Here is a 25,453-nt window from a genome sequence, read left to right on the forward strand (position 1 = left end):
GGGGGGAATATAAGAGTGAGCGAGGCAGACTGAATGGCAGGAGGGAGGTGACGAAGGAGGAATAGAAAGTGTAAAAGTGTGAAAAGAAAGCCATGTCTGCATTTCAGCATGTGTAAAAGGCAGCGAGAGAAGAAACCCTGCTTCAGATTTAATCTGGGCCTGGATGCAAACAACACCCAAAGCCCAGCCTCTACAGGGTGCTGCGTGCACAGAGAGTGTGTATGTGTGTTTGTGTTTGTGCATGCAGGGGTGGGGGCGGCTGAAGGATTGGTTGCCAGGGAGATTCTGACATATCGGGCCCCACTCCCTGCTGCCCTCAGTTTAGCCTCGACAAGTCGGAGAAAACGCTCTGCGGCGGCCCGGCTAATTTACAATCTTTCTCTCTTGTTCTTTCCCACCTGTCTCTCCCTCTTCCTCCTGCCGCTGTCTTCCTTTGTTTGCATCAAGGTTATATGATTCTCTGCTAAGAATGCTTACTGGTCTTTGTACTAGTCTTGACAAATTTTCTTAATCGGTTTTACCTGGACCACTGAACGATTAATTTCCCTTTCTCTTAGTCTTTCTAGCACCTCTTCTCATTTCTTCCTCTTCCTCTTCACAAGCCTCTGTACTCACTTTCCTCTATTCCCCTACTTTATTCTCACTCTAAGGTAGGCTGATATGGTCGGGACCTGTTGTTCTCATCTGGTGACAGCCAAACAGGGCCTGTTGTAATTAGTGTGGAATTCTAATGAGCTTATCAGGTCAAAAGCAGCTTAGTCCTCCAGGACCCTAGCAGGGTGGAAATTAGCCCTGCTCCCCTCCCAGACAAAATGCACACACCCGCCTGCACATTACACAAAAACACATTGTGCATACCGATGATACAAGCTCGATTCATTAACAGACACTCGCTGACAAATTCACCCTCACTCTCTCCCCTCATAAAGGGATTAGCCCACTTTACATCAGCCGGTTAACAAAAAAGCGAATTATTAATGCGAGTGGCAACAACAATAAAGAAGGCAACAGCACTGATGTGTAAGGCTGTCACTGTGCAAAAGGAACAAGTAGCTGGAGGGGTGAATAAGTTATCTGAAGACAGGATTGTAGGCACAGATAAATAAACAAGCAGATGCTCAAACAGGCGCATGCACGCAGTAATTGCCAGCATGTACACAAAAGCAGTGCAACCTTTTCTTTACTTCTCTGTGATGGTGTGGAAAGGAGCAGCAGCTTTTAACATAAAAGCTCACGCTCTTATGGTCAGCAGTCTGCTGCTGCAGCCAGACATCTCCATTAAGTATCTCCACAATTAGTTCTGTGGAAGTTGCGCTGATATGCAGAAAGCAGAGGGGGAAAGGCGAGGTACATTGATTAAGCACTGCAAGAGCTGCACCAACTGAATTACACTCAAGAATTTCAGTTGCACATTTCAGCCATCCTCAGATTTGATATTTCCATTAAAAGGAAGCCTATTTCAACTTGGGGGGCCTTAATAAGCCTAAAATGTGCTCTCTTGCTAAATTACTCTGTAAAACAGATGAATTGTTTTATAAATCCTAAATGTTTGACCCACAAAGTCAGCCATAACTATGCCAAATGCATTTTGGGTTAAGGATATAGGTGTTATTTCTGGTGGACTGAGGTAAAAAGTATTAACATTTTTTTCTTTTTGTTTTTAGTGAGCAAAGTGGGCTTCACAGCCAGAAAGAAAAAGAAACATGGCTGTGTTTTTGGTGCTTCTCTCTCGCATTTTATTGAACTAAAAGAACTCATAAATGCTGCTGTCTATAAGCAACGACTAAGATGTATTCTTCTTTTCACAGCAGCTCATTTTCCTCCATGTCCTCCTTCACTACATCCATGAACTTTCTCTGAGGTTTTCCTCTTTTCCTCCTGCCTGGCAGCTCTTCAACATCCATTGTACAAAATATCCACGATTCCTGCTCCGCACATCTCCAAACCAACCGTCTCAAGCCTGCCTCTCTAACTTTGTCTCCAAACCACTCAGCTCGTCTTTTCTAATCCTGTCCATTCTGCTCACTTCCGAATAAAACGTTAACAACTTTAGCTCTGTCTTCTATCTCTTGGTCAGTTCCACTGCATCCAAACCATGCATCATAGCAGGTCTGACTACCCTCTTGAAAGCCTTCCGTTTCACTCTTGCTGCTGTCCTTCAGTCACAAATCACCCCTGACGCTCATCTCCACCCACTCCACCTTGCTTGCACTCTCTTCTTCACCTCTCTTGTGCACTTTCCATTGCTTTGGATGGTTGACCCCAGGTACTTAAACTCATCTACCTTCTTCTTCTTGCATGTTTTCCTTTCCACTTGTCTCCCTCTGATTTGCCCACATACATACTGACTGACATGCTGACTTTCAGTCCTCTACTCTCCAGAGCATACCTGCACCTCTCCAGGCTCTCTTCAACCTGCTACGTAGTCTCACTACAGATCATAATGTCCTCTGCAAACATCAACATCCTGCCTGACCTCTGACCTCATCTGTCAGACTATCCATCACCACGGCAAACAAGAAGGGGGTCAGGGCAGATCCCCCACCTTGAGACCAGGGACCTACCACTGTCTTACTTTCCTCATACATGTCCTTAACCATCCTCATATACTCCTCATGCAGTACCACAGCTCTTGGCACTCTATTATTTGCTTTCTTTAGAGCTACAAAGACACAGTGCAACTCGTTCTGACCTCCTCTATACTTCTCCATCAACACTCTCAAAGCAAACATCACATCTGCAGTGCTCTTTTTGGGCATGAAGTCGTACTGCTGCTCACTGATCATCGCCTGGCTTCCTGTGATGTAGAGTCTGAGTAATTTCTTGTAATGTATTTTTCCTAATTTACATTACACCCAGTTTCAAATTGAAAAGGCGGGACAGAAAACATCGTTATGGCGCTAATTAAACATTATTCTTACATAAACAGCGATGTTGGCCCATGAATTAAAGGATTATTTCAAATCCCTTTCAAATCTCTTTCAGTAACAATGTCTTCATAGTGGGGAAATCTGTAAAAAAAAGTATAATGAATGTACATTTGATACAGTGGTGAAATGGTTAAATGCACAAAGATCAGCTACACTACTAAAACGTTTGCTTGATATTGTGTAGATCCAGCTCATGTCGCCAAAACAGCTCCGACCCAGCAGGGCACAGACACGGGACCTCTGCTGGTGTCAGCAAAAATATTTACGTGGGTGGTGTGTGTCACCTTAATGACAGGACTAAAGGTTTCACAGCAAATGTTGCATTGTAATGAGATGATTAATGTTATCTCCTTTACCTGTCAGCGCTTTTAATGTTGTGGATGATCAGTGTATCATTGTATGTCAGTGTGTAATGGTGGGAGGCCAGAAGACAGTAAAGGATTATGGGAAAAAGGAGGAGGGGGGGCTGAATAAATCCATTTCCTGTGTTTGGTGCTGTAGCGCAGCCCTTCCATCTGTTTTATTCCAGACTGGTTAACATCCAATCACTTACTGTGATAGTCCTGGGTGTGTGTGTCTGTCTGCATTTCCGTACCAGGAGAAAAATGGGATGCAAAAACTCCTACACTCAAAATGCTTAGATTTTGAAAGCAGATCGGTGAAGCAATGCATTTGAGGCAGAAACGAACGCTGCATTTCACCCTTTGCTCTCTCTGAAATACAGCACGACCCGCTGAAACAAGCAAAGCGTATCGCCAGGCACACGACACAGGAGATCATCAAAATGCAATCACGCAGCCACGGGAAGATATTAAAGTCTGCAAGGTGAAAACATTAACCTACCTCTGTTAAAACAATAAAAACACTGAGACATTGTTATTTTTGTAAGATACAAATAGCTTTCTTTTCATGCTTTAGTCTTGGGTGCTACAGTCTGGATTTAAAGCGCATTAGAGGAGTCTAAATGGACCGTCTCACTTGCCTTTACTCTGTAATACACACATCCAAACGTCATCGTGTTATTTAAACCACAATGTCATGTGGAAAGTTGCCCGAGTTATTACTTATAAATGTCTTCCTGTTGGTAGATTAAGCCATCCATCTTTATGTAAGTGAAATTTACACATCTATCCAATACATCTCGCCTAGTGCCCCCTGTTATTAATGCAAATCCTGGCCTTAAAGGGGGACCAGAAAGGGCCAGACACAACTGAGAGCAAGAGGAAAAAAAAGAGCAAAAGTAGCAGTCTTCCAAGGTGAGCAACACAGTTAGCCACAGCGAGACCACATGGCTGTGGTCTCTGAGAGTTAATGAAGCAGTCCTTCCCTAATATCTCAGCCTGCATCCACTACAGCACAAGGTAAGAGACTGGCAGATAACCCTCTCCTCTGGCCTGAAAACTAATCCTGCACACAACTCATCCCTCACCACTCACCCTGTAAACCATACCTACCTCTGTCCCAGACAAAGGCATAAATCTGCTCTTGTTTCCAGGTAATAAAGAACTTCTGATATAGCAAGAGAGCAAGAGTGAGAAAGAGGGAACTGCAGTGGCAAAGAAACAGACTTATTATAGGAGTGAAAACACATCCTGACTAATGACGTGAGTAAAAGATTCATGGTGTTGTTGTCAAATGATCTAATGAGCATGGTGAGAGAGAATTACAATTAGGGAGTCTAATGCAATCGCATAGTCGGACAAAATACTGAATACCAAAAATCGAATGTTTTTCTAGGGGAATGTTGTTCAGAAAATAAGCAGAAAGTTATTTTGTACGGAGCCCCCCAGGGGACATGGGAGAAAAAAAAATTAGGGAGGAAAAAAAAAAAATTAGGGAGGAAAAAAAAAAAAATTAGGGAGGAAAAAAAAAAATAAGACGGACTTTTGCGAGATCTCGCAAAAGTATTGCGAGCGCTCGCAAAAGTATTGCGAGATCTCGCAAAAGTATTGCGAGCGCTCGCAAAAGTATTGCGAGATCTCGCAATAAGTATTGCGAGCGCTCGCAAAAGTATTGCGAGATCTCGCAAAAGTATTGCGAGCGCTCGCAAAAGTATTGCGAGATCTCGCAAAAGTTTTAGCCGCATTCTTCGGAGGCCGCCAGCTCGAAGCCGACCGGGAGGTCGAGGCACGATGTGCCGGGAAAGCGGTGTTCCTCCCGGCTGTAGTAGGTCTCGACCTCCCGTTAGCTTCGAGCTAGTGGGTGTCAGATCTCCAAAAACCTCGGAGCTCTTTTGCAAATATGTGATGTCTTGTAAACCGAGCAGGTATCTGACGTTTACACAACTACATTCACGCCTCAAAATATCTTAAAAGTGTATTTTGTGACCCAGAAAGAGTAATATTACAACTAAGTAGCTGCCGCCATTGTTGGAGTTTTGCGAGATCTCGCAATACTTTTGCGAGATCTCGCAATACTTTTGCGAGATCTCGCAATACTTTTGCGAGATCTCGCAATACTTTTGCGAGCGCTCGCAATACTTTTGCGAGATCTCGCAAAAGTCCGTCTTAATTTTTTTTTTCCTCCCTAATTTTTTTTTTTTCCTCCCCAATTTTTTTTTCTCCCATGTCCCCTGGGGGGCTCCGTAATTTTGCCATTAAGTTGAAGTGAACTGAAATAGTTTTTATTGCACAATATTAATTGCATAAACACAACAACAGTAACAAATGAAACAATCAAAGCTTTATATGTTTGAAATACTATGTTCCCATATGGAAAAGATATATATAAATCTTATAAAGGTTTGTATCTGTCTTGTGTGAAACTTGTATGAAAAGCATACATGAGTGAAAACAGATATAAGATCCCTTGAAAAATTATATAATGAAACTTGTATGTTTTGGATACTTACTAAAACAATATATGAAAGTAATGAGAAAGTGGCCACTTTCATGAGTAAATCATGTAAGCCTTATATGATTTAGTCATATAAGTTTATATGACATATAAGTCATATAAGTTTTTACTATTTCTTTTCCATATGGGTTCCTTCACGGGCAGTTGTATCCATGAAACACAGCAATGGATACGTTACGTTACTCCACTGATTAGCTTTTGACTGTTAAAACAAAGCTAAAAGAACCGTCTTTGATCAGGAACCAGTTAAAACAGCTCTCTGTGCTCTGTTTGTTCTGTCGGGTAAACTGACACCACAAATCTAATCACACATTTATTTTAAGATAGCATCACTGCATCAGTCTGGATTTATATAGTAGGAGTGGAAACTCTCTTTTTCTTTTACCTGAGTACCAAAAGTAACCTCTAACTCTATCATACCAACCTGTGATAATACCAATAGTAATAACAATGTCGTATCGTGATATATAAATGATTGTGTCTTAGGAAGTAGAGCAAATCATCTAATGATCAGCAGGTTCAAAGCATCCTTGGGCAAGATACTAAACCCTGAGTTACTCGTGATGCATTCATCAGAGAGTGAATGTGTGCAAATGTCAGAAAGACAGCAATTACAGATAGAAAAAAAGTGCTTGTATGAATGTGTCTGTGAATTTAAACATGTTTTATGAAGCGCTTTGAGTCCTCAATTAGTGCACTCAAAGCACAATAAGGAAATGGAAAGACCTAGTGGTTAAGCAGGGCTTGAAGGAGATGGTTAAAAAGCTTGACCCAAGATAAAGTATCCCAGGTAGAAAATATCCTTATTATGTGGCAAATACTGTTCAGCTTCTGAAGAGTTTCAAGGTTAAATTACTTTAGTTATCATTAAACTCAAGTATTAGGCAGTTATTTTATACTTGTACTTTAAATTTCCATGGAAAACACTATCTAGGCCTAACATGTCATGTGCTGTGTCACTGTCACTGTATATAATAGTGAGTCACTGCTATTGTCTTATAAAGCTGCTGCTGGCACCTTGTTTCAATTGATTCACATTTTGAATTAGACAGTCTGCCATCAGCGACAATCGCTGCTGCCTGCAAGTTACAATCACTGTGTATCTCTCTGTATTTTACTTTCTATATTGTCACAAATATCATAATCGTAAATAAATATCGTTATATAACTTTGAGGCTATGTCGCCCACCCTTTACCAGCATCTTACCTTACCTAAGATGCTCTTAAGTGCTACAGAGTAACTCAATCAACCTACTGTGGTGTTATTTTCAGTTAAAATATTACCTGCTCTAACCAAGGCAACCCAGAGGAAGCACCACAAGCAGTAACCGGGCCACTGGCTAACATCATTATTCTGACTGCCCGTCACCGGCAGCAGTCAACACTGTCGCTATGACTTGCCACCTCAGTAATGCCGGCGCGCCAGATGGAGGAACGCACAAATTAGTCACCGGACTTGTCTATTCCTGCCAGACTAACACATCTCTTGAACCAAGAGGGATAACGTTTCTGTATTTGCATTTCCAGACGCAATGTGCATTTTGTCAAACTAACAAATGTGTTTTTAATCGGAATATTTTTCTCTGTGTGCAGAGCAGAGGCAGCCTTAAGACTGTCAAACTGCTGAATGTGCTCAGGTTTTTTTTCATGGTGGGGATGGGAGCTGTGCAACCTTACTTAACTCTGAATAAATAAACACTACTTAAGAAAATGATTACATTTTACACGTTTTTTTAATAGGAAAACCCTGATGCTTTGTTGCCAAATGCTTTGTTGATTTGCTTGGGGTTCTGCTTTGGTTATAGTTGTGTTGGCTACCAAAAAGGTTAAATAACACTTACTCTTTGAGGTCTGCTTAAATGACTTGCTGGGATCTTTTCCTTTTTTTTTTTGAAAACTGCCTACAGCTATACAGAAGCCTTTCAAGCTGTGTGAGTGTCTGAGGATATTGCCTTACTACTGCTCGTCCCCTGGGAAGCCTGGGTTTCTGCACTGCCTCACACATTGTATCTGATAACATTTCCACTAATATCAATATTGTATAACTCAAATGCTTGTCACATCTCATTTTTCTCCGTTTCATCAGCAAAACAGACCTGACGAATTGTATTTCTTGTAATACGACAGCGCTCTTCACTTAATATATATTTGATCTGGATATTTGTCTTTCACACCAATGCACCAGACAGAGAGGGTGACTTTGTTATTGTTGTGTTTGATTCATGCCTATGTTGTGTTCAATTCAGGCGCACTTATACATCCATCTGTTTCCAAGAGAGTTTGTTAATTAATATCTTTGGTTCCCTCCCTGGTAGCTGCACCTGTATTCTCACCCATTCGTAGCACCTAGGATTTTACAAATCTGTCTTCAGCACAGTCAAGTATAAAGCAGAAATCAATGCCATCCATCCTGTTTCTTGTGGAGACAAAGTAAAGTAAAGCCATAAAGGTTAAGTCTGCCCGTCTGTCTGTCTTAATGGCAGAGTCGGTCCTCTTTAAGTAACGCCAGCTACTCAATTACACAAGAAAACTCACACAGGCAACAAAACAGGAGCAAACTTGTTAATGTGCACGTTTAGTTTAGTACTTGATCGAATGATTCATCAGTTTTCAGGTTTTCCGTTGTTTCCTCCTCGCAATCTATTTGACTGTCAGTTGGCCCGCGACACATTTAAGGATTAAATGTGCTCCATTTCCATTCCACCACGGCAAAAATCACATCTCATGTCTTGACGCCCGGCTGTCATTTCACAGCCATGCGTGGAGTATACCAGAGATCTCAATCTTTAATGCGGCTAATGTCAAACAGGGAGAAACGGAGAGGGAAGGGAAGAGAGGGAAGGAGGAAAAGACACAGAGACCAAGAAAGAGATGACAGCGGAAGAGAGACAAAGGCGAGAGAAATCAACAGTGATATTCTTGGACTGGATGTGAGGCGGTAAGTATGAGAGGATGGGGGGAAGGGAGGGAGGGAGGGAGGAGGAGGAAAATGTCACGGCCAACCTCTAATGAAGGGCCTTGCGGGAACTATAGTTAGATAAATTATTTAAAGGCTTTCATTTAAAAATGTCCAAAAAACTGTGCTGCGATGATTTGCGCAGGGGCTGGGGAAAGGTCAGCTGTGTGTTGGGAGTGCTTCATTAACCTCCCACCACCTCCCCACCTCAATTATTTCTGTCAAAGAGCACCTGGAGGGGAGGGGGGGGGGGAGATAGGGAAGACTGGAGACAGGGAGGGAGCGTGACTGCTGCGGTCGAGCTGATACCACTCTGCTGCTGGTGTGGCTGCCGCTCAGGAGATGAGAGCTGAGGGGCTTCGACTATGTTCAGCTTATCTCAGAACCTGGTGGCGGTCGTTTCCAGGTGGAATGTTTGGGTGACTTCAGTGTTATAAAATCCCCCGAGACGTGCAGGGGTAAAGGCTGGATGAACTAGTACATGTCCTAGTATGTCTGTGTGTGTGTTTGTGTATGTAAGTGTGTGTGTGTGTGTGTGAAGAAATGGGTTGGGAGGAAGCTGGCTGGTGCCTAGGGCTCGAGAGTGTTAAATGCTTTGATCTTGTAAAATGTTTTCTACAACCGTGGAGCTGACGGAGCTGCAAGGAAGTTTGATCGCTTAAACACATGCACACACACACACACATTCATATAAAGTAACTTTTTTCACATGTGTAGCAGGAGGTCGAAACTTTCTGCCATTTTTCACTCCATCACTTATCTCATCTCTCACGTTGCTCTTTTAACAGTCCATATGTTGAAAAACGTTACTTTCAGAGTAAAGTGTATGCGTTTATGAAGAAGAAGAAAGCATTTAATGGTTTAGCTGAATTATACTATTGGAACTGCACACAGTTTCAACAAACGTAGATACATTTGTGGTCCGAGGTTTACACACACCATACCCATCATCAAGGGTAGGACTGTCATGGTAATTTTGAGCTTTTAATGAATTCTTTGAACTGCTCTTTCTCCAGGGTGAAGGATTGTACAGCATACATATTTAATGTTTTTTTTTAAAGAAATGGACAGTTAAGTTTGTATTTATTTTGTATTTTCTAAAAAATACCTTGTGTTTTTATTCATAACCGCTTAGCAAGTGTTTGCAAACCACTTGCCATCTTCAGTATAAACACCATGGGACTGTGGCAATCTGCTCACGAACAAATCAGTTGCAAGGATGTTTTTGGTGTAGCACCGTATACGTCTCTTAGATAGCTTGCGTTAGATAACCGCTTTCAGCAATGACTCACAATTGGTCAGGGAATACTCCTTTTCTGTAGTGACTGGTGGTTCCTAGGTGGTCCTCAACAGATCTCTAGGCTTTACCTCATGATGTAAAATGGAAAGCCGTTCAATTTATATTTCCAGTTATCTACATGCCAGCATTATTGCTAACTACTACATAGTTTTATGTGGATTTGTTTGTGACTGATGACGTAATTTGGAAATGGTAAGCTAGACTATTAGCCACATCAGCACTGGATCTTTTACAGAGTGTTTTGCTACAAGACATGTCTTGAAACTGGGTACTGTTAGCAGAAAAGCTAGCAATAATTAACTAACATTAGCCAAAAAGAAAACCAATTTGATGCCAGCTTGGAGAAGAAGCTGTCACTAGCTGTCTCCCATCAACTTATTTTATCTTACCCTGCTTTTCTGGAATATATATGGCTCCATAAACAACTGAAATAATTGCATTAGCTTGCTGTAGGGACAGTATAGCATTGCATATTTTGCCAGAGGGTAAAGATGAAGCATGTGAAATAAAATGTCACATACTGCTAAGGTCATGATAATGCTCCACTTTGGGAAAAAAGGAAAACCCTTAATAGGTGTCTTCAAATGTTCCCAAGGCAGGAATTTATCTTAAACCTGTCTATCTTCCTCTCTTTTGCTCTTTGTCTTGTTATTCTGATCCCATCCCAGTGAGGCAATAGCAGACTAATTGTCAGGCTGTTCCTCTAATGCCTGATTTCAGGGTTAGAGGGCAGCTGTCGGCTCCCCTGAGCTTGTAAAGATGATAGTACCAGGGGGAGAGACAGTGAGAGAGAGAGAGAGAGATAGAGAGAGAGAGGGAAACATGAAAAAAGTAGATGGACAGAGAATCATTTTGCTTTGATTCCCTGAAATTTTACAGATTTTCTAAGAATCCACATGCAGGACTGACAACAGTCCAACAAGCTGCAATACATTCCAAAAGTGGCAATACGGAAGTAAAAAAAAGTGTTGAAGCTTGGCATATGATGGAAGATGGTGTTTCAGCATTATGTATTATGAGCTCTATTCAGCTAGCAAGTGTCGGGCTGTCTTCTACTTAAGAGCCTTAATATAGGCTGCTACATCAAAGAGGTGACTAATCAGGCAGACGGAGAGAGGTGTCACAGAGTGTCAATCCTTCAGGGCCGCTGCACGTCTCTCAGGAAGCCCAGTCCATCAGCTTTGACCTCAAATACCCAACACGCAGCACATGCACGTGCTGTGTATGCAAAAAACACACAAGCACACATAGTAGCGTGCAAACACAAATGCACATATATGCCCAAACACATGCATACGTCCATGTTCGTTTGCTAACATAAGCGCATAGATGTACTGTAGGCATGCTAACCCAGCAAAACTCATTTAACTGCAAATCAATGGGAAAGATGACTTGGTTCAATGATAGGTCTCTGTTGATGAGAGCTGATTAAAGAGGTAAAAAATGGAAACTCATCTTGATGTATTTGGGTCAATTTCACGTCCACAGCCGTTGCTTGGTCAGGGCCTATTTCTAGCAGAAGTGGTGGCGGTAATTAATGGGTGATAACGGACACATTTAATTGGCTGTAATCTATCCGATGAAGCGAGGAGCTTCCATTCTTTTGAGGACAAAGGCCCGTTGGGAGGGCGGAAGAATGTAGCTTCATCTTTAATGCTGCAGGCATACAGTGCAGAGTGGACCATACATCAGCATAACAATACAGCAACTCTGCGATGCCAAACAATTAAAAGCTACACTGCGCATTTAAGACATTGTAAATAGACATCCTTCACTGCGTGAGCATGGCTGCATCTTTCTCCATGAACAAAGTGCAGGATAAAAAAGTCCTTTCTACTTAACATAAAACTCAGCAAATCAGTTCAAGCAGGCGATGCACTATATGTACTCATAGGGTTTGGTTCTGCCCGAGAGCTCACTATACAATCTAGATCTTCCATATGATAGAGAAGAGAAAATGCAGTCTGCCAAGAACTCCTCCCAGAAGAGGGGTGAACACTTATTTGCATTGAAATGAACTGTCTGAGGCATGTGTGTGTATGTCTCTGCGTGTGGCAACAATACTTGCTCTGTGTGTTTTGTCAAGAGGGTGCTGGCTTGTGTGCATGGATCACTAGTGATGGGGGTGACTCTGCAATCTCACCACCCAGCCTCCAGCCCCAGGGGGACATGTGCATGTAGCTGTACTTACAAATAGTCTGTGTTTTCTGTCCATTCCAGCTCCACTGCCATGCCTTCTCTCCCCATTAATCCCCTATAGTACTGGCAAACATAGCAGTGTCAATGCCATTGAAATTACGGTATCATAGCTAATTCTTCACTCATCTGTAATTGTTCTAAATCAGATCCTAACCTTAATTACCATGGTTACCAAACAGTTAAGACACCATTTGCAAGTTTGGACGATTTATTTTTTTGATTGGGGATCTATTTTATGTGAGAGGTCATGGGGATGTAGAGCACATATTTCACCTCCGGCTCTCTTATAGCTAAGAGACAAAACAGTGGATGCTGCAGCATAAGCCTTCTGTACCTTACATGTAGTTTTGCACAAGCCAGCCTAAATCTTTTAAGCCCCGGGTTTGCCACAACATTAGTTTGGAGAACATCAAACAATAGTTGATTGAGTCTGGCAGCAAATCTGCTACGGGGCATGGTTTTACTTAATACTCACAACAAGAGAGATTGTGTTATGATTTCAACTGACAGTGCTGTTATTCTAAGAAAATTTCTATTGAATCTTGCCAGTTTACACTTGGTCTCAATACAACATCGCTCTCCTCTTCCCCCCCCTCCCCCATACAAAATGAATACTCCATATTTTTCTCCACTGAGAGCAATCAGCTCAGATTAGGGATGGGTACCGAAACCCAGCATTAAACAAGCACTGGGGCTAAAACACTAAGGCTCATATTGATAAGCTCTGACATTATCAGCTCCGCTGTCATTACTGAGAAATTATGATGCATTTTTACTGTTCCCTCTCCAGCAGAGAGAACCCTTTCTTGGAGTCTGTGTACAAGGAACGGACGCAGCTGTCTTTCTTACAGGCTTCAGCATCATGCAGCAATCACACACACAAACCCACAGAGACCCTGCTCTTAGTTAGCGGGCTATATGTTTAAGAGGGTGGTTAAGATATTATAGCGATGGTTATAATTCTCATAACTGGGCATTATGCAGTATACTTATATGCTTCACAATCTGCCACACAGTTATATTGTAAATGAGGCCCAAAAACTAAATTGTTTGGGGAAAGCCACACCCCTTCACCTTAGGTCTGACACGTTTGGAAAAAGGATTTAATCAGCATATAGCCACTTAAAATATTATCAATTGATTAAACTGCCACTTATTTCTCACTCCACTGATTGTTCTGTAAAAATGGTTCATTAACCTTGTGAAACAGATAAACAATGAGAAATTTCTCAGTGACACAGCGGTCTGACCCATACTGTAGTTAGCCAGACAAGAAAAGAAAAGAGTAAACTAGCAAAAACATTAAAAAAAAGTTAGTTTAGCTATGATCTTTAGCACTGTATTTTTATTAGTCATTGTGTGATAGCAAAAATCTGTAAAGCAATTAAGATCTACAGCAGTAAAAACAATATATTCCAACATTTGCCTCAAAATTCTGGTGGACTACAATTATAAAAAATACTCAAAAGCATCTTTTGGTAGTAATTGCTAGTAATACATTAATTAAACCCTTTAACAGAACTAATATTTATCAAATGTGATAAACAAACACAAAAAAGAAAATATAAAAGGGGGGAAATAATGTGGAAATCACAGACAGTCAAATCAATTATAGACAGTTCCAATAACAGAGGAGCATTTTTACCATTAGGCCTATGCAAACATTTTCTAGGGTAATAGAAAAAGTCATTAATGAAATTGCCTCTCTGCTCAACATTATATAGAAGACATTATGTGCGTTGTCTAAGATGAATTAAATTTAGGCTCTAATAGAAATTCAAGAAGGAAACTTTGGTTAGATTCATTCCCAGACTGATGTCGTCCTTTGCTCGGTTCTATTTTGTCACAAAGGCAAAGCTTGCAGTGGTCTTACAAACAGACAAGCACAATGTCACAGACTCACCAATCAATCATCTGTTTGTTAGCAGTAGGCCTCAGAATACATTAGCATAGCAACATTCACATGTAATATTGCTTTTATTTTTTTATTGACACAAGAATAAATGTATTTATTCTGTGTGTTGTTCCTGGCTCTGTGTGTATGTGGATGCCCACGAGTCTCTGTGTGTCTTATTGTCGTGACTTCAAAGCTCAGGCCTTATTGGTACGGTAGCTGAGCCCGCACTGATGTTCAAATTGAAAGCCCATTTTGTTACCACTCCATTATTCTGCCTGATTGCCTTCTTGTTAGCTGCTTTCTGTGGGAGGTTTTGATTTTGCCCTGAAAAACATGTCTGGCTGCTTTGACGTCATTTTTTTTCCAGCACTGAGGCAGCATTAGCAGGGATACTGCTGTTTGTAGCAAGTCCATATCCGGTCTATGACTATGTGGCTGTTAAATGAGCTACAAACTACCAAATAAATAGCAATTGTGTTTTAAAAATATTTAACAGCTGATTCTAAGTACGTTTAATCTCTTAAACTGACTCACTACCACTCTGCTGTGTACCCCTGCCTGCAAAGGCCCATTCTCCAACCTGTTTGCCAGATCCATTTGAATTGCTCAACAAAATTTGAGATGTGGCTGGCGATGCAGAGGTTTGGAACCAGAGTAAGTTGAGCCTCCCTGTGCAAAGCATTATCTATGGATCACAGCACGTCTCCACTGAGTGCTCTTTATAGGTAATCAATAGGCAACTGGCTTATGATGGCTCTCACTCATTACAACTCTTTAATAAAAGCCCACCCTGCGGTGACTGCTGCATTGAGCAGTATGAATACTGCCACATGGGAAACTAAGTCTCTGTTTACGCACAGGGAAGACTAAAACTCACAAACAAATATTGAGCACATCATACTTGCTAGCAGGCAGTTTAATCTAAATCATCTATAGCTGCTCCGACAGCATTACTCATTAAGAAATCTAGCCCTTTCTTACGTATCCTGTTGGTGAGGACTTCTAAAGTATCTCTGACTTAATCAATATGCACATCACCCAATTGATAGGGCGCTGTGTCATGAGAGTTTCCAGGAGACTCTCGAGAAAAAGGTGGCGCACCCGCTTTAATGCTCCAATCAATGCACTGCTGCCTGCATTTATCAGCGACTAAACTGCCAGACTACAATTCTCAAGCTGAAAGCATCGTTCTTGTGACCAAGAGAGCTGAGCTTCAATTTGCATGGTCTCACATAACCTTCAGCAACATATGGTTTCCTCTCTTATTCGCCCCTAAAGCTGGAGGTGTGTATCGTAGTAGCTATTTTCCAATGGCTGAAAAGCAGCTGTCCCATCTCTCCGTACATATGGAGCCAGGTGATGAAATTCATACTACACCAAAGTTTTTTTGTTTTTTTTTTTTAAATCTCTGTACTTTCTAATGAGGGGAGGCCTCATGTTAATCTATAGGTGGGTCACTTTGTTATATATAGAGGGTCAGGGGAAGAGGTCCCGCATGGATCAGTTTCCCATTACTTTGCCTTCATATGTCCAGGAAACACAGGGAGACAAAACTAGAGAAGGAAGTAAGTGACCCTGCTTCTACTACTGCATACGTCAGTACTCAATAAGCACAGATGTTCTCAGTCTACCTTAAATTACCCTACAGCATCTGTTTCAGCTTGCCATCGGCCACCCACACACACATATGTATGGATGCAAATACACAGCATCCTAAATGAAAACACAACAATATATAATTAGGGAAACCTACTGTAATAAGAAGTTTGCCTCCACTACTCTCTAATCTAAATACAAATATAAAACAATACAAAGCAAAGAGGCTAAAAATCATCAGACTTCTTCTGTAGACAGTGTGCAGTTATGAGCATCCTTAAGGTGCCAGTATCCGAGGGGAAGATGACCTTTCTCTTCCCAGAATAGCAGGCCTGTGGGAAACAAAGACTATGGTGACAAACACAAGAGAGTGACTGTGACCCCGCAGGGGCCAACACACATGCTCCGAACACAAGCTCAACTCCAGAGCTTGCTCACCTGCGTGCAACACACACACACACACACACACACACACACACACACACACACACACACACACACACACACACACACACATAATATATATATATTAAAACTTTTGTTTCAAATCAGTGATTTCTTCAAAATTGGATTTCAATGATAAAATGAACAACAATCAGAGCTGAAATAGTTGAAGGAATATCTTTGTGGACCATGTTGGCATTAGATGAGAAGAGTTAGATGAGTCACATAAGAAGTAAAACACCACACACATACGTTGGTAAATAAGCCACAACCGTCTCACGGGTAGCCAAACTTAACAGAAAGACTAAAAATCAAAGAGTGAATGATAACAGTAGCAGCATTTTTCTGTATTTCATTGCTTTTGAAGTTCACGTGGCTGTCTACTTCTTGACCGCCTATAGTGACGTCCGGGACTCTCGTTGTCATGGTGCGGTTGCCAGGCAACTCCAAGATGAGTGAGCTCACAAATGACCATGAGCCCTACCCAGTTCAGACTACAGAAAACAATGAAAGAAAAGAAAAAGTGTTCAAAACTTTAAGAGAGAATTGTGTTATTTTAGAGTCACCTCTCAAATAAAAGCCCCCTTCTGCCCCCAGCCCAGCAGATATCATATTACATACATATTTTAGCCTAGCTTTAAAAATAAAAACAATTCAAATTTAACTCCATATGATTCCTAAGATTATGGGTAGATTTATGTATTTAACCCTGTGTCTGCACCTCCTTACTGCTGCCTCTTTCCAGTGAGTTGTGTGTGTAGAAGCATCAGCTCCACCACATATTACACTTGCATCAGAGTCACTGTTGTTTTGTGAACTTTTTTTGTTGAGAAAAACAGATTCTCCTTGGGATGAATTGTACTATTACTTAAAAGATACTGTATTTTTAGTAGCCTTGTACACCTCTGTTGAAGTGAAACCTTTAGAGTACTAGCTAAAATGGAAACTTATTAACTTGTCATTGGTCATTGGGTTACCTTGAATGAGGAAATAGTAAGTTTCCCTGGACCTTTAAGATAAAATGTCCCTGGTGTAGCAGCATATTTCCATATATTCGTTTTTTTTTTTTTTTAAAAACAACCATGAAAGAAAAAATAATTTTTTGAAGAAAAATGTGAGAAGAAGATACTGAAACAGTTTGCTATCAAAGCACCGTGAGACCACATCTGTGTAGTATAGATGTGGTTCACAGTAAAGGAGAACATCGAGGCTTGTAGAGAAATGAGGCGAGAGAGGCTGGGGATTTGCTTCTCCATCCACGCAGACTAAATATTTGATGGGAGGAGGTGGTGGAGAAGACAGAAGCTGAGGGGAGAGGAGGAGAACCATGGGTGCATCTCCTTTGGGAGTAATGTAAAGTGTCCCAGGCATGCAGAGGGGTTGGCGGGTCAGCACGTTACAAGAGCTGCCACAAACCTCAAGGTGAATAATTCATCTATCTTGGGTCAACAGTAGAGCAGAACAAAGAAGCTAAGGCTTTTAGCACTTGGGCTACACTGAAGGAAAAAGCGAAAACTATGCATCAGCTCGGTTATGAAAAGGAGGACTGGGAGCAAACACGGAGCATAAAAGATAATGTTAAAGCCTTGGCTGGTACTGAAAGTCAGATAAAGTTAATTATGTGGCCACTGTTGCAAGGCGTTAGATGAAGGGTCCACCTTGCATTCTTATCACCAACACATACATAGAAAAGAAAACAAGGAGATTTGTATAAATCACCACAGCAGTGTTTTGTTTATGCTCCTAACATCTTTTGATCCTGTGTTTCCAAAGCGAAGATGTTAGAAAGTGCACGGCATGTGCAAAGCTTTCACCGCAGAGGTCAAGAATCTGCCTATAAAATATGATCCCAAGCAGACTGCATACTCTACATTCCACGTGACAGTGTGACGTAGACGTTGATGTTTATATCCCCTCTATTGACTTTGAAGGGCACAGAAAGTGTGTGTGTGTGTGTATCCTGCACTCACGCTTGTGTGACAGAACAGATCCTGAAAGTAAATAAGGCACTAAAGTGGGAATTTTCTCAGTGTTTGCGCAGCAGTGACAGTGTGCCCTATTGCACTCGCACGCAAGCACACACACATATCCTGATAACGGTCTTCTGTGTCTGTGCAACTGGTGTGGTAACAATATTATTTACAGATGAAGCTGCACTGAATTAATTATGCAAACAATGTGCAATGTGCATTCTAAATGATAATACTGTACATCGCCAGCAGCCTATTTAAATATTAATCTTTCCTTTATTAAATGAAATTTAACCATTAGCAATGTTGCAGCACTGAAAAGGCAACGCGCTTGAAGCGTATTCCATGGAGATAAACATCTCAAGTGACGCTACTGATTTCTGAGCACACCGTTAGCTCGTAGTTGAATACTGAAGTCATGTGCTACATTTGAGAGATTTGTTTCATGTACGTCTTTAACACCGTGCAGCTTACAGATGACAGTTTATGTCAGGGAACTTATTTTACATGACAGGCCACACATAGCCCACTTTAATCCTAAGTGGGCAGAACCAGTGAAACTCTCCTTTCTGTAGACAAAACGAAGTTTAACTGCTAATTTGATCCCTGCAATATATGATTGCAAGAAAAAGCAGCATTTCTTTATCAGGTTTTTCTAGCAGATAAAGAAATGTTCCTGTATTTAAAAAAAGCATCTGTCAGAATGACTCTTTGAGTTTAAATCGTGAGAAATTATTGTGTAAAACAACATAAAAGGTTTTGATAGCACATTGCTCGGACTGTTCTGTAATTATAAATCAAAAGGTTTCTGTTAATTCACAGAAAACAGCCTTTTAAAAGAAATAGTGGAACATACAGGACTTTTTCTGTCATTTAATTGTTAAATTGTATTATTTTATTACTTTGGTGCAGTATGAATGGCCATGTAGGGATGCTTTTATCAGGATGAAAAGCTGTAAAACTTGAAAATATATGAAAATTAAACAGTTAAAAGTCAATAACATGTGCTGTCGTTCACATTTTCCAAAGCCATCTATTGGAGTCTGTATAAGGCTGATTATTATGGCATTATTGGAATATGAATTCTGGAGTCATGATAAAACAAAAAAAAAATTGTGAGTGAACCATGATCTTGACTGAACATCAGTTGATGAAGAAAATAATGAAAAAAAGTTCCCTCGAGCTGTAAATGAGGATAAGATGGACAGACAGATCAGACAGACTGACGACAGGAAAAAACAAACTAAAAAACAACAGAATAAAATAGAACTTACATGGTATAAGTAAATAAAATTCCAGTGTTCATACCACTCTTGTATGATAGAAACATGACAAAAAAAAGCTGTGTTATTGACTGTATGAGCAAAATACATCAGTTAGAGACAGTGCAGAGACTGGCTGGCATATGATGAGATAATGGGGTATATCTGTCAGTGAAATATGCCCAGAAGGGGCAGTAATGGGGTGTGGGTCTCTAAAGGGGTAGGGTTGGGGGGGCACACTGTGGCAGCATTACGCTGGTTTTGTTTGGTTCAGTGAGAATGACTATGGGTGACCGAGTGGTTTTCCTGGCCGCATTAAAGTGGAACTTCTGTGTGAAAGAAGACAGAGGTGACAAAAAATGACAGTCGCAGATGTAATATGACTGCCACAGCAGGGACGCCTGAAAATCTCAAGTGCTTTGCAAACAGTGACCTGTTTGAAATGCGGGTGTATCACACGAATCCAGACAGAGGTGATAAAATCTATTTTATTCATTGTTTATTATGAGTGTCCTTGCCGGAGACAACAAAATCAGAAGCCTGTAGAAATGCCATTTGTTATTTATTTTGCAAAACTGTGCTTTTTTCTCTCTCTCCGTGTTCAAGCGGCGGACCCATTCGTGGAGGTGCGCTTATGAAAGCCGACAGCCAACCTGACGCCGGGTGCGAACGCTGATCCAAAGCGGGCCGGACAAATGTCTGCACACACACCAGCACTCTGTCGCTGCCTGCCCGCGGAGATGTCAAACACGATGATGTGGGAAGAAGCGGGAGGAGAGCTCTCTGCTTGCCACTACCAAGTCAGGAAGCCCAAAAAATTCTCATGCGAGGACGCGGATTCATACGTATGAATACACGGGAGCCATCGTCACACATGCACTCTAATCTGAATGACAACAAAGTGGCCCACGAATCTAATCCAGGCTGTGACTGGAACGATCACCTGTTTTTAGCAAACACAGCTAATGCTGGCCTATTCATCTCACTCTTTTGTCTGGTTTCGACAACTCGATAATTGTGTTACACATGTCAGGCCCCCGGAGCCAGGACAATCCTGCAAATCGTTTCAAAGTGCCCCAAATTCATTAATTACAGAGTGTGTTAATCTCATTGAGATGGGAGGGAATCGGGTGAGGAAAGGACCCTCATAACTCATCCAATTAAGTAATTGGGTGCTTCTTGGATTTAGAGGGAATGAAAGGAGCAGCTCCACTGAAAGTGAAGACTTATGTTTCATCACTAAGGATACGGTACCTACACATTCATCTACAAAGCAGAAGTTACTGTGTTCAGTAACCCGATCTTAGCTGTCTAAAAGCTAAACATTCAGCTTTTAGAAGACTATTTGTCCAATAAATATCCAAGATTTAAATTTTAGTGAAGATTGCTGAACTAGCTACTCCAAGGAACCACAGGGAAGGGAATTACTGTGGATGTATTTCTATAATGAAAAACACCCATTCTACTTCATCCATCAGCTTAAAAACATTTTCTGCATCTTCTGTTGCAGTGATTCCCAGGGTGTAGGCCAGGTTCCCCTGGTGGTAGTTTGTAATATTATTCATTACTCATTGCTCTGACTAAATTTGAAGTTTGTGTCCTAGTGGCAGGTGGGTCACACATTAGTCTTAACCTCCTAAGACGCGAACTCTTCCACAGCATGCATTGCAATGAAAGTAAAAACAAAGAATTACCAGATTTTTTTTTTTACCTTTTTTTTGTTTTTAAGAAAAATAAGAGTCACATATGAGAATATTCATTTAAAAATTTGATAGAACAGTAGCAGTATAATGTCCTCGTAAGTGGATATCAGGCCCGTGTAGAACAAAATTGAGTATTTTGGTCTAAATAACCAAATTCTATTTCATTTTAAGCGCACTGCCAGGTTTGGTGCTTTGTTAAAGATCCCGTAATTCCCCTAAGTGCTTCACATCGCAAGAAAGGCACTATGTACCAAATGATGAACAAATCAACAAACACAAAGCGGGGCTCTTTCCGAGACGCTCCTCTCAAACTATTAGTAAAAGTACATTATGTGGCTTGATGGAACAATAGAGGCAGGCATTTATTCCGGCGAGAAAAGGGCACGTGAAATACGTCTTCTTCTTCGTTTTCTGAGGGTCGATAAGACCAAGAGAATGATTTGTGTATGCTGGGTGTGGATATGTGTGTGTGTGCATGCTCATTGAGCAGTCTGCCTGTCTGACTGCGGAGCAGCCCAGATTATGCATGAATCTGGCTGCTTATCAGCTGACCTTTAAATTGGAGCCGCGGAGTGACTGCAGGCCCAAGGGCTGACGCTCGCAACTGATTGGCTGCTCCGCCTCAGACCTGCTGACAATAGAAATTAACAGAGACAGGTGGGCATATCCGCAGGCGCAAGGAGTATTGGAGTGGAGGGAGATAGAAAGAGGTAGGCGGGAGGGGAATGGGGGGAGTGGGCGGCATTAATATAAAACTATATTTCTACTATTTTCCTCAACTTTGTGTCTTTTCTTAAGCTTTAGGAGAGAAAGAAAAAAAAAAGTCATTATGTGCTGTGAAGCATGCTAACAATGCAGCAGGTAAGGACAGGCAACTCGGTATACCTGGATTTCATCTCTTGCTCACTCATGCTATATCTTCTTCCATTTCTCTTTTGGCTCTCTGTTTCTCCCATTCATCTCGTATTGTAATGGCGGAGGGGTTTCGGCAGGATGTGATGGTTTGATAGATATCTCCAGTTGGAGGGGGGCTATGTGGAAAGAGGAGCTGAAGATGAGGTGTGTGTTCTGATGTCCACTGGGGGAAAAGGAGCTCTCCGTGCCTGTGGAAGATGATGGATTATAGTGGGGGCATAGGCTTATGTGTGTGTTTTTGTGTGTTTGTGCGAGCGCGGCTCCTCCATAGCGTTGCTATGTACACAACGAAAGCGTGGCAGTGAATTAATTTTTCACAACAGCAGCTGGAAAAGGTCATTAAATAAAGCAAATGTTTGTGACTGGGAATCCCCAGGAATTAGCTTCAACATCATACACGCCACAGTGCAGTGGTGTGGCAGTAAATGGGAGTATTATGTTGTATTGTGGACAGGAGCACAGGTGGTTGAGTACACAGGCATACGCTTGGCCTTCTGTCTTATTAAAATGAGCCGAGGGAAAAAAAAAAAGGATTTAATTTCCTTGTGTTTCTGCTCAAGATGGCCTTTTCTCTTAGTATCATAGTTGAACACAGTGGAATAGGTCTCCTTCCTCATGACTCTCCATGTCCTTGTATCAGGGTGTGATGGAGGGGGTGGGGGTGGCGGTTGTCTGGTGAACCACCTACCCGTGTTTATTTCCATTCAATTCCAAACATCGGCTGTAACTGAGCCGCCGTATAAATAAAAAAGGCCCAACGTGACCTGTGAGTGTGCCTGTGACCACGTCATGTGATACTCAGATAGAGCGCGGTCATGAGATAAGATACAGCCACAGTGCTGCATCTGTCACCAACACAAAAACCTCACCAGTTGTCCAGACACAGAAGACAGAGAGCCACTATCACAACTTGTAGAGTGTGTGTGTGTGTCTGTGTGTGTGTCTGTGTGTGTAGGCTCAGCAATGCATGTGGGCGAGACCCTATCATAGCTGGCCACATTCCTAGCAGAAAGATAAAAGAGGCTAAATGAACCAGATCACTGGTGTGTGAGCAATAAGTGTGAATAACTGTGTTTCTGTGGGTGTGTGTGTGTGTAAGAGAGAGAGAGAGAGACAGCGAGAGTGCGCTTGTCAGTGATGAATAGGTGTTTAAGGACCTACACCTTACAGATAAGCGAAGAAAATTATCAGGGCAACAACAACAATGCTACCCTGGGAACCAGACGAATCTGCGAGCTCATGTTTCATTCGCTGTGGCAGAGCACGCCAGGCCCTCCTCCTGGTCGTACAGATTTCTAAATGCTTAGTCTCCGCTACACCAAACACAACAGCTTTAATACGACAGCTGCATATAAAAGCTATATGATTGAGCAATTTCGATAAACACACAACCAAGATGCTTGCCACTGATGTGGAGCACCCTGTTAAATCCACTTTTGTCTCTATTAAAGGAGTTGGATGGATAGAGAAGAACAAAAAACTGAACTTGAAGACTTCATCTGAAGCCAAGCACCAACATCTGGGGCTGAAAAATGAAGCAAATATGAAAGTCCAAAAAATGCAACTTAAATAGCCACTTGAGGCTGGCTGTGAAAATAAGCCATCCCCAATAAACACAGTTTGAAATCCTTCGCTCTCGCCTGTCCTTCTTAGTTTGTCCTTATTTTAAGTTGTATCTTTTCCCTTGATAACCAACCGGTTATAACAGAGGGCTGCCCCTCCCTGCACCTGGCTTTGTCTTCCTGCCAAAACAGAGTTCTTCCTTCCCACTGCTCCCCAGTGCTCGCTCATAGGGGATCATCAGAAGTGCTTTGAGATGGCTGCTACTGTAAACTGAAAACCGATGTTAATTTTAATTGAATTATAAATGCACAACTTAACAGCAGAAATGTTTAGGGAGTATACTGTGGGGTGATTATTTAAATAACCAGTCTGTTGAATTGTTTTAACGTCCCAGCTATGCTTCGAGCCACTGAAGTGACCATTTTTGGGTCCCACTGGAAGTGATTTGTGTCGAAAAGACACCATGTATGCAGGACTTTTTTAAAATTTAAACTCGAGTTAGTATTCATAGTTTTCTTTACATCTGCTCAGCTCACCAGGTCCTATTTATCATAAGGTAACATAACCGACTGTGAAAAAGTGGAATTTAGTAATAAAGAATCTGTATTCACTGATCTAGCCAACATCTAATCTACTAAATAAAATCAGTACTGGCATACATTTCATCTTCATTCACAACCCCACAATATATTTTCGATGTTGTTTACTCCGCTGCAGAGTCCCTTCCTGATATGATGTACAGTACGGCAGATGAGTTCCCATCCTTTGAGCTCAGAAGAGGAATTTGCTGGATGACGGAGCACATCTCTCCTTCTTAAGGAACATTGTTGCATTTCATTAGGGATAAGATTCATCACATCAAGAAAACAAGAGAGCCATGCAAATCGTATTGGAGAAATTCCTACACTGTCCTCAACATTGTCTCTAAAACACACACATGCACACACACATGCACACACACAAGCACACACACATGCACACGTAGACAAATACACAAAGAACAGTTGATAAACAAAAGACACAAAGCAAACAAAAGCTGAGAGCGTTGATTCAGGAGACAAAAGGGTACATCAAGGATGGTGATACTATGTGATTGCTCATTATTGTGCACTTCAAAATGACGCATTACTGTGACAGTGGGAAGAATGGCAGCCAGCAGCCCGGAGTTAAACAGGCATATTTTTCTCTCTTTGAACAATGACAGAGGCCTGGATCCCAAAAAGACTGAACATGTGGGTTGGTGGGTTGTAACGCTGTTCTTCTGGTCAGAGGGCCAGCGCTCTGTCTGAGTGAAAGGACACCCGAGGGTCCATTCTGGAGATGGCTGTTAAGTTCCGTCTCTGACCTTGGAAAAATGGCTCAGATAAGGGCTGTATACAGACCAATTTAACAGGTCACAACCCTGTCTCAGAGTGGGAGCGACACAGCGGAAGCGTGGGAACACAGCCTAAGGGATCTGTCCCGCGATGAGATGTCGGTGATATCTAACTGTGGCCCTGACCCTGCAGCAGTGGCTGTCAGCCTATTGATTCGGAGCTCGAACAACTGGGCAGACAGAAACAGAGTCAGGTTGTGTAGCCTCATCTGGACCGGCGTGCAATGGTATATGTGCAAGTATATGTGGGGCATGTCATAGATGTGTAGTAAAGCATTGTGTGCCCAAGGCTGGCAGACAGACAACAGTGAGCAGGGAGAGACAGAAAGCACTGAAGGCAACAGCTGCATATGGGATACAACAGATCTATTCATGACAGACGTACACAAATGTGGACACAGGCACACACATTTGGCATGAAATGGACAGTGGTCCCGTTGTGGCGCAGGAGATAAGAGGGATGCCATGCAAGCTCTGTGAGTTACAG

General features: G+C 41.8%; 1 protein-coding gene across 4 annotated transcripts in view; it reads right to left on the reverse strand.

The window, feature by feature from the left end:
• pacrg (PARK2 co-regulated) overlaps nt 1-25,453 on the reverse strand; it is a 145,316-nt gene that overhangs the window by 31,728 nt on the left and 88,135 nt on the right. Inside the window, exon 5 of one of the 4 annotated variants that reach the window (XM_005925642.3) lies at nt 22,011-22,216. The exons of the other annotated variants lie outside the window; for them this stretch is intronic. Within the exon in view, the coding sequence (XP_005925704.1) occupies nt 22,026-22,216 (191 nt within the window). The 3' untranslated portion in view covers nt 22,011-22,025. Of the gene's footprint in view, nt 1-22,010; nt 22,217-25,453 lie in introns of those variants that run through there. 4 annotated transcript variants of the gene reach the window in all.

This window comes from Haplochromis burtoni, unplaced genomic scaffold (genome assembly GCF_018398535.1).
Source record: "Haplochromis burtoni strain Fernald_Lab_line unplaced genomic scaffold, NCSU_Asbu1 Contig_86, whole genome shotgun sequence".
Taxonomy (NCBI): Eukaryota; Metazoa; Chordata; class Actinopteri; order Cichliformes; family Cichlidae; genus Haplochromis; species Haplochromis burtoni.